This window comes from Leuresthes tenuis, unplaced genomic scaffold, assembly GCF_036924035.1.
Source record: "Leuresthes tenuis unplaced genomic scaffold, fLeuTen1.0.hap1 SCAF_17, whole genome shotgun sequence".
Lineage (NCBI taxonomy): Eukaryota > Metazoa > Chordata > Actinopteri > Atheriniformes > Atherinopsidae > Leuresthes > Leuresthes tenuis.
The window spans coordinates 23,189,516-23,203,548 of record NW_027325371.1 but is presented as its reverse complement, the minus strand read 5'-3'; the positions used below and the strand labels follow the sequence as shown (position 1 = coordinate 23,203,548).

The following is a 14,033-nucleotide window of genomic DNA, read 5'->3' as shown; positions in this document are numbered from 1 at the left end:
TGGAGCATTTCCAGATGTGCAGGTTTCCAGTTCCATAGGCACTAATGCCCCCCCATACCATCAGAGATGCAGGCTTTGAACTGCGAGCTGATGACAAACAGGATGGTCCCTCTCTTCTTTAGTCTGGAGGATGGAGCATTCGTTATTTCCAAAAAGAATTTCAGACGTTGAGCTTTGGTCCAGAGAAGACGACATCTTGTTCACATATGGCTTCTTCTCTGGATGATGGAGCTTTAACTTGCATCTGTGGATGTTATGTTGAGCTGTGTTTACAGATAATGATTCCTGGAAGTATTCCTGAGCCCATGCAGTGATTTCCAGGATAGAATCAGGTCTATTTTTAGTTCAAAGCTGCCTGAGGGCCTGAAGGTTACTGGCATCCATGATTTTCAACTGTTTCCCTGCACAGATATGTCTCCAGTCTTCTGATGATATTCTGTTCTGTAGATGATGAACAGTGCAGATTGTGTCCATCTTTACTCCTGACAGACTGCCTCTTTAAGGCTGCCTCTTTTATGCCAGTTAACCTGATTAGTTTCAGCATATTTCTCCAGCTGTCCACTTCGTACCACTTACTTTTCCAACTGTTGTTGCCCCGTCCCAACTTTACTTAGACATGTTTCTGCCGTCAAATAAAAAAACTTTAAAGTTGAAACTTTTCATGAAACAGTAAAATGTTTCACCTTTGGTATATTTTCTGTGTTCTATTCCAGATAAAATATCGGTTTGTTAGATTAGCAAATCATTGTATTCTGTTTTTTATTTGCAACCCAACTCTTTTGGAACTGTTGTTGTTTCAGATGGGACGCATAATGCCATGTTGTTACTTTGAAAGTAGACGCATAATGTCAAATATCTGCTCCAAAGCAACGATATCTTGTCTTATTAAACACCTGTTTCCTATACTGTTGATTCCCTGCTCCCTCCTATTTGATCTCAGGTGGGAGGAAGCAACAAAAAGATTTCGGAGCTGTACGAACTCAGCATGAGAGGATATGATAGTTTAGGGTAAAATCTTTTTTATTCTGCCTTTTTCAGGCTACAACCACCCTTCTCTCTTGAAGATGATGACCAATCCCAACAACCTGGTAGGTCCCTTCCACACAGAACAGCACTCGTACTGAGTGACAGTAGGCATTAGTCCAGTACAGTGAATTACATCATTTTCTCAAAAAATAGAGAATAGTGGATGAACACCATGCCCTTCCTCACTGATGGTCTGTGTGGTTGTCTTTCCTCAGAGTGCATTTGTGAACCGCCCTGCCCTGGGAATCCTGCCTCCTGAGAATTTTCCAGACAAAATTGCAGAAAGTCTTCTTTCAGTTAGTAACACACACACACACACACACACACACACACACACACACAGAATAACCAGTCACAACTGACCAAAGAGATTATCACTGCTTCTATTAATGTATTTGATTCATCTCTTCATATCAAGTGCTATTATTCAGATTTGTTCCCCTCGTGTCTCACACCCTGTCAGGTGGCTCCAAGTGGAATGAGTCGTGTTCAAACAATGGCCTGTGGCTCTTGCTCCAATGAGAACGCCTACAAAGCAATGTTCATCTGGTACCGGGTGAGTGGAAGAAGAGCATGAAGTGTACAACTGTGAACCCAAATAAAAGTGTCAAGTCAGGCAAAAAGTGTTTCAAATAAAGCCATAAATAGATCTTTTGTTTAATTTGGGGAAACCAAACACAGATTGCTAGAACTGAGATGCCTGCGCTTTCCTCACTTCATTTATCTAATAGCGTTAGTTACACATTTGTAACGTATGGAGCTTACTGAATATTAGGCAACTTGTTAAATATTGCATTTCTAATAGAAGTGAACTAAAATGCTTGACTTTATTTATCTAATAAGAAACTACCTTTGATTATAGTTGAGGTCATTTTTCATACATGTAATTTAAGAGTGTTACAAGTTCAAATCTGTGAATTGCTGCTCTTTCTGTCCTCTCTTTGTTTCAAACATTGCTGTGAGCTCAGAGACTGAATGGGTCATTAGAAAATTAATGACAGTCACCAGTTACAGGCTCTACCTCCAACACATGCAACAGTGAATACATTTGTCACAAGTTTCATTGTATAACACTTGAATTAGAATGTGTACAGCATTATTTTTGGATGAGACTCACCGGTGCTTTAGAGAACTCTCACTGTCTGCTCGCTGATGCTACAGAGACTCTGGGACTGACATACATGTGATGATTCCTGTTAAAAGGGAGTCGTTCCTTTCCACAGTTGCCACAGGCACGCTCAGGACGGGAGATTGGACTGAAGACACATTTCGGTGCAATCTGTTGGTTTCCTTAGCTAGGATATTAATTTTTTGAATTAGCTCTATATGAATTAATTGGATTATGATTACAATGAATTGAATTCCAATTGGCTTGAATTGGACTATATTACTTAAGTGCCTTGAGATGACAATTGTTGTAATCTGGCGCTATATAAATAAAATTGAATTGAATTGAATTGAATTGAATTGAATTGAATTGAATTGAATTGAATGATTCAAAGATCTTTTTAAGAAAGTGTTCAATACTGTTCATGTCTGATTTTTAAAGCTGTATTCTTACCTATTTGAAACACATCAATATGCAAGAACATCCATCATCACTCTAAACAGGGAAGCAGTGCTTCCACTGCTGTCACAAATCACCAGCTGACCATTCAGAAAAACAGATGACTGCTCTTACAATCTATGGATTCATGAGGCAGAAGAAGCCCTAAACTTGAAATCATTTTCCTTGTGGTCAGTGGACACCACTGTTTGTTTTTCAGTTTATCCCAGTAGCAACCAGAAATGTGTTTGAATTGCTGCATGCTTTGTTTTACTCTGTTTAGACTTTAGCTTTCAGGTACTTAGGATCTGACGTTTTTTATCAGTGAATGAAAACAAAAACTTGAACATTTGAATGCTGCCATCTTGATATTATTGGCTGACATAACTGGTTTGCCAGCTGTCTCCCCTCAATCAGAAAACATTTGAAGTGTATTGTCAATGTTCTGTTTTCATGTGGCTTTAATGAATGATGCCACTGTTACTGCGACTGGATGGTGCTGCTTTCAGTTGAGCCTAAAGTGAGATAATATGATGAAACGAGTCTTCCACTGATGTCAGAGAGCAGTTATTTTGCTGCTGGACATGTCAGCCTTTAGCCTACTCTGTGCTCCCTCCGAACCTGCTGTTGCACAGTCCACGGTTTCAGTGATGGAGATCAAAGCTTGAATCCAAATGCTGAACTTTTTAAATGCATGTAGAATTCTTATCTCACTAAATGTCAGCTTCATCCCATGTCTTTGCTTTTTCCTTAGAACAAAGAGCGAGGTCAGAATACACCATCTAAAGAGGACATGAGCAGCTGCATGATAAACCAGGTCCTTCTATTGATCACCACATCATGACGCTGCAGACTGAATTCCAACGATATACATCATTCTAATTTTTTCTATTTTTTGCTTCTGTTACTCTGCTGCGTCTTGTCTCTATGTTTCCATCCCAGGCCCCAGGTTGTCCAGAACTCAGTATCTTATCTTTCATGGGAGGTTTCCATGGAAGAACAATGGGTATGTTAAACACGACCATATACCAAACATCACTGTTCTCCACTACTACTGTCCTGTCATTACTGCTGTAATGAGTTGAAGGAGCTGACATCAGAGCTCCCCTCCTGTATTAAACTGCAGATAGTGTGTGAGCATAGCAGCTCCACCCTTAATGATGTGGATGTGTTTGAATACCTGCTGGCCAGTTCTCGGGCGATGTTCAGTATTTCTGCTGACAGCTGAAATACTGAGAAGAATCCAGTAATTAGAGCTGCAGTGCGTAACTTCTACGAGTCTACAAATATCCGTTTCCCTCAAGCCACCACAAGAGGAGATGATCCAGCGCTGATGAAGCCGTTCGGCTCCTCCAACCCCTCGCTGTATTTTTCTGTATGTATTTGTGCTTTTTCTATTTGGTGTCATGGGCCGATATTCCAGCGCTGGCGCACAGGAACTGACGCATTCTACTCGGTTTTATCTGAAACGGAGCAGGGGGGGGGAGGAGAGCGCTGCTAGAAGCAACATGGCAGAGAACCCAAAGAAGCGACCAAGAGGTTCAGAAGTGGATCATGCTAAAAAGAAAAGGCCTTCCAGTTCGGCAGGTCTGTTGGCGAAGAAAGAGAGTGACTAAAGGACTTACGCCTAGTTTATTCTTCTCTGTCACGTGGATGGTGTAGACGAGACGCCGTCATTGAGCATTCGAAGTTCTGCGTCAAGGGAACGTGTTGCTTTGCAGTTCTCCAGTTCTCTAGGGAGGTGAGGCTGTGTGTTTGTGTGGTTTCAGGGCTTATAGCTCATCAATATTGAAGAACAAATGCTTAAATTGCAAATGTTGAAGCGCAGGCGACAGAGAAGACGTTTGCGGGGGGGGTCTGTACGACCGGCCGAGGCTGGGAACCAGTGAATTTACAACACTGGTTCACCCACTGAGGGACCTGGATGAACAAAAGCACTTTGATACTTTCGAATGTCAACGGGCCGATTTGACGAGCTTATTGGCCGTGTACAGCCATTAAGACAGGAAAAAGAAACTGCCAGAAATTACGTTCTCATTACCAATCACAGCCCTTACGGCCTGCGTCAATGCAACGTGTAGTTAGGATTTTTTTGGAGGTGCACGTCAGGCTACGGCGTAGGGGTCCACGTCGACAGCTACTTCGTCGACGTGACACAGAAGCATAAACTAGGCTTTACTCCTGTAACGTGAGGAGCAGCACACATCTTGTAGCCAGTGCTTTGTGTACCGTGACGAACAGTATGCTGTGCCGTGTGCTGTGTTGAATTGCGTACGGTGGGCAGGAGAGGAGCGGGTTACACCGGGCCATACGTCATATTGAGGTGCTGGCCGCATCGTTGTAATAACGCAGACATCCTCTAGGGGGCGACAGAAGTTACACACTACAGCTTTAACTGAAGAATGTCCGGTACTGTAGTGCACTGAAGACATTCTAACTTGGAAGTCCAGCTGAGTTCACTGCACAGACGCTGTCTTTGAGTTACTTGAATGGTGATGCTGTGGTTATGAAATCTGGATTTTATTAGAGCAGAGCGACAGTCTGGAAATGCTTGAGCACCAGTTGATGCATTGTCTTGATGGGCTGACTTTTAGTCCCAGTCGAAAAAGATGTGAATGAGAGCAGCTTTATTGGAAATTCAGCTGCATTAATATACATGCTATACAAAATGATGCATAATGATTGAACCCTGGAACATGTACGGAGCACTTAGGACCATCTCAGTCTAGTTGAGTGTTTACATGCAGGACTGATTTGATACCGGACTGTAATGTATGTGTGTTAGTTTGCCTTTCAGAATCTCAATTGCATATGATTTTGGTAATTCTAACATGTTAACATGCAATTCAGGTTATGTTTGGACGTTTTTTTCTAGTATCATGTAAAGTGACTGTTGGACCAGTCCAGTACAGTAGATACATGTAGGTCTGACTCAGTAAAGTAAACAGTAAATGCACACAGACAAATTGGCTTAACATTGGTTTTAGCTGATATTTGGCTAGTTGACGGCACTCACCCTAATAGCAAATAGAACAACATGAACCAATGGCCATGGTGGATATTTACCTGGCTTGTTCTTGTTGTGTTGCATTGACTTTTGCCCTGAAAACTATACATTAATTTTGTTGGACGAGAGAACTGGTGCTCATTCCACAATAGTTTGACAAAGGGCTGAAATACTTCAGAATAGTTCAGTTATTCTTTACACGTTGTTACATTTTTAAATTTAAAAAACTGAAAATTGACATGTGCATTTGTATCCACCCCCTTTGCTATGAAGCCCCTAAAAAGTTCTGGTGCAACTACTTACCTTCAAAAGTCACTAATTAGTGAAATGAAGTCCAGCTATGTGGAATCTTAAGTGTCACATGATCTGTCTGTATAAACACACCTTATCTGAAAGGCCCCAGAGGCTGCAACACCACTAAGAAAGAGGTATCACCCCATGAAGAACAAGAAGCTCTTCAAACAAGTCAGGTTATAGAAAAATGTCCAAATATTTGATGATCCCCGGGAGCACCATCAAATTCACCATCTTCAAATGGAAAGAACACGGTACCACAACAAACCTGCCAAGAGAGGGCCGCCCACTAAAAGTCACAGACCGGGCAAGGAGGGCATTAATCAGAGAGGCAGCACCAAAGGTAACCCTGAAGGAGTTGCAGAGTTCCACAGCAGACATCTGTCCATAGGACCACAATAAGCCGTATGCTCCATAGAGCTGAGCTGGGCTTTATGGAAGAGTAGCCAAAAAAAAAAAGCCATTACTTAGTGTTAAAAATAAGAACACATGTTTTGAGTTTGCCAAAAGGCATGTGGGCCACTCCCCAAATGTATGGAGGAATGAGTCTGTATGGAGGAATCTGGTCAGATGAGACGAAAATTTAACTTTTCGGCCACCAAGGAAAATGCTATGTCTGTTTGTTGCAGATACTGAAGGACCTAAGCTTCCTTTAGAAGTACAGTCTGTTACGTCCCTTCTTGTAGACAACCAGGATTACACCATCTTTTATTAACAAGCACTACGACACCTCCACCTTTTCTTTTCCTGCTCCTCCTGATGTGTCTGTTGGCTCGTATCATCTTAAAGTGAGGTAGAGAGGCGTTGGAGTCTGATATATGTTCCTGCAGCCATGTTTCAGTGGAATACAATACTGCATTCTTAGTATTCTTTCTGTCTCCTCCTGAATGCTCCAAGAATATCCATTCTATTTATTAGTGATCTGACATTCCCCATCAGTATCAAGGGAAGACCTGGCTGGAACTTCCTCAACCTGTTCGACATCCTTGGCGTTTCCTTTTCAAATTATCCGGGATTTGGGGTCGTTTTCAAGATTTTAGTTACCATTTGCTGCTGAAAATCTGTGTTTTGCAGGGGAAAAAAGTGAAAAATCCCAACAAATTCAAACTACATGAAAATGATCTGGGGCAACTGCAACAGTCAAGTTATTACTTTTCACATCATTATCTATATTGCTGCAGAATGTCACAATTGACCCTTTGCTAAGCCCCGTCCCCCTTGGTTACTGTTGTTAAGCCACAAGCTTTCCCTCCGAGAGCGAGAAACATGGAGTTTTTACCGGTACTGTTAAGTCATATTCCTCAGGAATTATCTGAAACTTTCTTGGAAAAATTCTTCAAAGGTGTCACAGAGAAGCAGACAAAAGGTCTCCAATATGCGTTTGAAAGATATGTTCACCAGATTAAATGTTGGCGAAGTTAAAACGAAGAGGAACTCAAAATAGAGGGAAAAGTACATCGCTCTCAGTGTAAGCGCCAGACACCACGTGTTGACACTTCAATTAAAAAAACAGCACACACAAGAACAACAATGTTCTAGTACAGCAGGGTAACACGATATATATTTTTTTAATCTAATTAAATGTTATGTTAGCTTTCACTATCGTTCTGTTTGCTAATTTCTTGCTAAAATAAACTATCTTGCATTTGTTTACAGTGCACCAGGATGTTGCTCACATAAAGTGGGGCTGACATGCACTCTTCATTAATGCCCAGCAAAACCCAGCAATATCTTGCACAAGTTGGCCACAACAGTGGCACAAACCGAGGGTTAGCAAGATTAAAGAAAGGGTTCGTATGGAAACATACGAAAAGTTATGTACTGGTTTACGTGCATTATCCTACGAATATCTAATGACACGAGTGACTAGTGCGCATGCGCAGTTCCCTGCAGAAAAAAATGGCTTCCATTCGTTTCAGCTACTGAACACGCCTCTTTCCGTCTGTGAAACAGAGTGGCAGGAATCATGTCTAAATTAGCATGTTTTTATGTTTTCATAATAGTTTTTCTCACAACATATGCATACATGTTAGAGTTATACATTTTCAGTTTAAAAATACACAGATAAGTATTTTTAAACCCTCATTTCGCAACCCTGACCCTAACCTGAAAGCACGATATAAAAACTACAATTTGTACTAAACTGCTGTACACAGTGGCAGGCAGCGCCATATGTTTTGTAGTTCGAATGTGTTTCCTCTAATATGTGAAATTGTGGCCTGGAAACTTTCAGACTTATTACAGGTTTTGGGGTTGAGAAGCACATCTGTTTGGTCAGATTTGTTTGGTCAGATTTGAACTTGCTTTTAGTTAAAGGGATGAAATCGCGTTTTTTCTGGGTTTTGACCCTACTTAGTGGCGCCCCCTACAGGTGTCCCACAGATGATGGTAGTATAGGTCAAGAGCTTTCCAAAACTGTTTAAAAGTGGCCTGTAGCCCATTTTGTTGCTGCTCTGTAAAAGCCTTCAAAAGTGTCTCAGGTTCAAGGTTCAAAGGTCACCTCTGAGGAGCTGCCCACAGTTTCCATTCTGACGTATGTTACTCCCTGGGTCAAGACCTTTCCAATGATGCCTTCACTTCTGTCCCACACCAAAGTTTAATTTCCATCTTGCTCCAAGGCCCTTTGAGGTGTGCTTTCTCAGATCTTTATTAAGACCAAGCTGGATGAAATAATTCAAACATGTTTAAGGGGTAGTTAGTGGCCACATGTGTTCAAAATACTGACATCTGCTTAATACACTGTCAGACTTTTAAATTTGGACCAGTTTAGACCCGGCTTTCCCCATAATTTACAGTGAGTTTCACAGCATATTTTCTAATGACCTAATATGGCCAATTATACCTACTGTATCCCTTTGTATCACTGAGATTTTATTGGCTCCACCCTGTCCAAACTGTGTTAGTTAAGCTCAGAACAGAACTGCTACGTGTGTGGTGTCTGTAGCTGTTAATTTGTTAGAGCACCTATTTAATGACCATTTTTATTCTCTTTTATCCCTGACCATTTTTATCTGTTTTGATTTATTTATCCATATTTCCTGATTTATCGTTGAAATTAACTGCAGTGGATGTGTGAAACACAGTTTAGTTTCTATGTGACGCATAAGAAGGACAAATAAAACCTATCTTTATTTAATTTGTTTATATATCAGCTGTCCGTGAATACATCCTGTAAATAGAATTATTCCAGCTCTCTCCATTCGCCTCGGCGCTCTGGTTCGATACAGAAGATGTCAGTGGGCAGTGATCTTTCAGGGTGCGCTGCTGTTCCAAAACAAACTTATTTCTCCGTTGCCTGCATGTGTTTCCTTTATAGCGTGTTTCAACAGCGAAACAAAAGCAAATTAAAACAAAAAGTAGCCTATGGTGATTAACGTGACATTTGCGGAAGCGATAATAGCGTCCTTAGTAACCACCATAGCAACGTTGGAAACAAAGATAAACTTTACAAGTTAATTAACAAACTAAAGCTTGTATACATTCCCTGAAGGAAGATTGTAAAAATTTTAATTAAAATTTTCGCTTTCAAGAATGTATCATAATGTCGAAACCATTTTAAAATGTTTCTCTTCCTCTGTGAATAAAAGGCACGTCAGCCCTGACTTCAGGCTTTGCGCAGGCGCATTGGTAGCTCGTGTTAACGGATATTCGTAGATTATACACGAAAATCTGCGCATAACTTTTCGTACGTTTTCATACAAACTGTGGGTGAGAGCAGCCTGTCCGATCTCGTCTATTGTCATCGCGGAAGCCAGGCGTGAGCGCAAGCGGAGACCCGTAGATTGCTGCTCCAGAGGAAGCAGGGCGTCCCTTCAGAAAATGCTAAAAGATATCAGTATTTCAGAACTTGTCTCTATCTGTTTGTATTTATTTTGCTTAAATATCAGGAAATCAGAATCAGAAAACACTTTATTAATCCCTTAGGGGGGGGGGATTCATTTTGCAGCAGGCAGCTTGCAGCTAACGTGCATACGCACAATTAAAGAGTTGCAACAAAACATAAGCTAACATTTGCTCCCTTCACACATAAAAACGCAAAAACAACTTGAAGGCGTGGGATGGGGGGTAGCCCAGAGAGTTCCTATGTCTGGCTCTCAACCAGTGTCTCATCTCACAGGATGTCATCATGATACCACAGCAGGTTGCCATGGAGAAGTCCTTGCAAAGCTATGGTTAGCTAACATTAGCTAGCACTTTACCTCAGAACAAACGTAGGTGCTGTTAGTGATTTTGGAGGGATTGAGCTGTTCGTGTGGTCTTCCACACTGCTTTATCCACACCCGGCATCTTTCTTGTTGCGTCTTGGGTTGGGGAAGGGAATGAATTAAACACCACCCTCCAAACTTCTTGGATATCGACTTTCGGACTTCCAAGTCCCGCTTCGGATATTGCTTTCTGTCGAAAGCTTGACTGGCCTCTTCTGCATAGTTACGGTTGCTAACGTAGGATTGGACAGAAGCTGTTTGTGGGAGGGGCTTAGCAAAAGGTCAATTGGTTAATTCCCAGGTGATGCCTAGTATATAGTTTTGTGATCAGGCGATACTAAACATACTGAACCCACAATGAGTTGGAACCAGAGACTGCTGAACCCAAAACACAAGTTTTACATTCAATAAAAGTAGAACCCTGTGCTCAAATAGACTTAAAATCACATTCTGGCCACAGTGCAGGAAGGGCTGGGGAACTGTTGTAAAATACATTAAAGAAAATTAACCAAGCAGAAAACAAGCAAGCTGAAACTATACTGCACTGTCAGGGAGGCTGGGGTCGAGGAGTGTTTGCAAATGAAGTTATCAACATGCAAAAACAAAAGCCACTCACACAAAGGAATAAGAACACAATAAAGCACATTCAGAATAACTACTCTACACATAGTGCCCATCCTCAACATGGCTGGATTCACCATTTGATTGAAGTAAAAGCACACGATAATGTAAAAAACAGTGACTCGCACTTCTGGTGCTGTGTCAGGAGAAGAACCCACCTTCTCCCACGGTGATTGCCACCTTCCATGTGGGAGACCTGGGTTCAGATCACCTGCATGACCGGTACTGCCTCCTTAGGCAAAACCCCCTTACCCTATCTGCCTACCTGTAAGTCGCTTTGGATAAAAGCGTCTGCTAAATGCATAAACATGAGCAAAGATATGCAGGTAACTGAAATCTGTATAAAAGTGTTTTTAGTTCCTCACCAAACAACCAGACAAAGGCTTGTCTTAGCTGCTCTCAGCTGTGCCACTTCAGGAAAAAAGACCCAGGTGAACTGATTTGTCTCCTTACCTGGATTCCAGCACAATCTTTGTTACTTACCCTCCACAACTATTTAGTTAGCACAGGTACAAACATCTCACACACTCAGTTTCTGTTGTTATTGTCAGTAACAGCAGTCGTTAATGCCAACCACTGGGGACAGATGCTTTTTCCTTGTTAGTAGCATAAACACTGCATTCAAACTGGGAGCTCCTGCTTGCCATATTCTAAAAACGGTCTATTTTGCTTTGTACTCCATGACTGCTCTGAGCAGTGCATTGAACCCAGCAGCTTGCACAGCGTATGTAATGTTTGGTCTGACAGGGTGACAGCATTAGGTCAGAAAGCATCATATGACCTGAAAATACAACTATAAAGAATTCAGCACCAACAACTAATTGAATGAACAGGTTGAATGAGCTGGTTGGTTATTAGATTCACTTAGTTGGAACATTAAAAGGCTGTTTTTATTCCAACATATGTCTATATTTTACCTTGTTTAGGTTGCCTAGCAACAACACATTCCAAAGTCATTCACAAACTGGATGTACCATCATTTGATTGGCCGATCGCCCCGTTCCCCAGACTGCAGTATCCACTGGAGGAGTTCGCCAGAGAAAATGCACAGGAAGAGGCCCGCTGCCTGGAGGAGGTAGGGTGTGTGTGCGTGCGTGCGTGCGTGCGTGTGATTCATGTTATCGATCTCTCAATCAGTGCATTTATATTTATTATTTGCTGTGATTGTGCTAAAACAGCATGCATAACAAAGTGGAAATGACCATTGTGAGTCCAAAATTGTTTTTAATATTAATACCAAAAATTACCTATTTATTGACTAACAATTTTCTGCTCTTCTTTATGTATTAGGATTATATAGAAGTTTTTAATATCAAGGCGATAACATGGCTCCTCCTACAAAATAAAAAGCTGCTGGTAACTCCTGTGTGCATGTTCAGGTGGAGGACTTGATTGTGAAGTGGAGGCAGAAGGGCAAACCTGTGGCAGGGATTGTAATTGAACCAATTCAGGCTGAAGGAGGTGATAACCACGCCTCGCCAGACTTCTTCAGAAGACTCCGCAACATTGCACGCAAGGTAACAGATACCGCTAAAGCCTCAGCTTGTAACATAAACTGGTTTACAAGCCCCAGACAGACATGTTTGAAGAAGAAATGCTTCAGATCTAATAACTTTTGTTAGATATCACTTTTGAAGTATAATATTTCAGCTATGATTGGACAACCAGCACCAAGTCAAGTAATGGCAATAGCCACTTTATTTATATGGTACATTTAATTTATTGTAAACTCAATCTATTTAACATGGACAGAAGATGAAAAAAGCAAGCAATGATACAGTCATGAATATACATATGCTTACACACAAAGGATCACGTGCACAAATATGAATACGGAGACACAGTTATTAAGTGTAGGAAAGGTGTGTGTTTAGTTTTGAAGGTGACACACCTGTAACTGACCTCAGACCAGCAGGCAGTTTGAGCCCCAGCAGACCCTCTAACTGTGAGAGCAGCTTAAAGACCTTCACCTGATTTACCTGAGAGACCCAGGACCAGGTTTAAACACAATCTGCATCCACAGAATGCATGTGTATGCTTTTTCCTGCTCACAAACTGTTTTATTTTTTTTTGAGAAAGAAAGAATGTGCACACCTCTGACAGTCTTCAGAACACACATACGCATGTTTTCATAGTAATGTCACCCTGATATGAGGTAGAAACTAGAAAAGGAGGCCTCATAGGTTAGCATAAAAAACAGAAGTTGCTGTGGAAGATAGCGATTGTTTTCTTGTTTCGTTTCTCGTCATCACATTTCACGGCGCACTCATCGTTACAGTAAGTGTGGGGGCTATAAATTACTGCGTAAAGGCTGTGGAAGACCTCACTGCTGAAAACAAGTCGAGTGTTTAGAGGTGCTTCTGATTTTCTGGCAGCAGACTGGCTCAGAGGCTTCCACAGATATCCCATGATGCATCTGTACACGTGAGTCTCCTCATCACCTCCACACAGACTGTGTAGTGTGCAGGCTGTGTGTTCCTCTGCTGCAGATAAAACAGTAGTAGGTCCTCCTCTGCAGTCTGATGTGATGTGTGAGCGTTTTTGGCTGCTGCTTTATAATCCCACCATTTCTTTTTACCTCTACAGGGTCGTTTGCTCTGAAGAGCTGATCACTTGTTACGTTTGGATAAACACTTGCAGTATTCTGACTACTTATGCATTGACCAATTTCTCAGAGTCAGTTTGAGATGTGAATTGTCTAACTTTGTATCTATTAGTTAGTGGTAGAAAGCAGTTCTTGTAGTAATGTTGTTTTCAAAAGTGAGATCAGTATCAAACATAATTCCCAGAATCTGGCTTGCTCTTTGTCTTCCAGAGACAGATCATCAGATGATAATGATGGTACAACTGTGTATCATCAGCATATACGTCTTTAGATGTATTATGATTATTTATGATCTTATTAAACCGGAACATATAAAGGTTAACAAGATGTGGACCAATAACTGACCCTTGAGGAACCCCAGAGAGAAATTTTTTTTCTGTTGATTTTTCTGTTGAAACCACCTGTTGAAATATGTAAACTCCTATTCCTTAGGTATGGTACAAACAAGTTAACTACCAACGGAATCATGAAGCCTTTGAATCAAATGGCCATGAGCAACAGTGTGAAAGGCAGTACTGAGATCCATCAGAACTAAAACTGAAGATCTCTTGATCTTAAGTTCATTGATTACTAAGTAGAGCTATTTCTGTGCTGTGATTGGCTCTGAAATCTGATTGTTACATACAAATTCTTTATTTGACATGTATACTGACCTGTTGTTTTTAGACCAGTTTTACAAATATTTTACTAAAAAAGGGAAAATTCAGTACTTATCTATAGTTATTGATA

The 14,033-nt window shown here is 41.2% G+C and overlaps 2 protein-coding genes across 4 annotated transcripts in view; one reads left to right on the top strand and one right to left on the bottom strand.

The window, feature by feature from the left end:
* cln3 (CLN3 lysosomal/endosomal transmembrane protein, battenin) overlaps positions 1–14,033 on the bottom strand; it is a 313,824-nt gene that overhangs the window by 110,404 nt on the left and 189,387 nt on the right. The window lies entirely within an intron of this gene.
* abat (4-aminobutyrate aminotransferase) overlaps positions 1–14,033 on the top strand; it is a 43,970-nt gene that overhangs the window by 21,793 nt on the left and 8,144 nt on the right. For all 3 annotated transcript variants that reach the window (XM_072369720.1, XM_072369721.1, XM_072369719.1), the window contains 7 exons: positions 1,039–1,088; positions 1,242–1,322; positions 1,490–1,582; positions 3,327–3,389; positions 3,515–3,578; positions 11,626–11,774; positions 12,079–12,216. In XM_072369720.1, the coding sequence (XP_072225821.1) occupies positions 1,039–1,088; positions 1,242–1,322; positions 1,490–1,582; positions 3,327–3,389; positions 3,515–3,578; positions 11,626–11,774; positions 12,079–12,216 (638 nt within the window). The remainder of the gene's footprint in view (positions 1–1,038; positions 1,089–1,241; positions 1,323–1,489; positions 1,583–3,326; positions 3,390–3,514; positions 3,579–11,625; positions 11,775–12,078; positions 12,217–14,033) is intronic.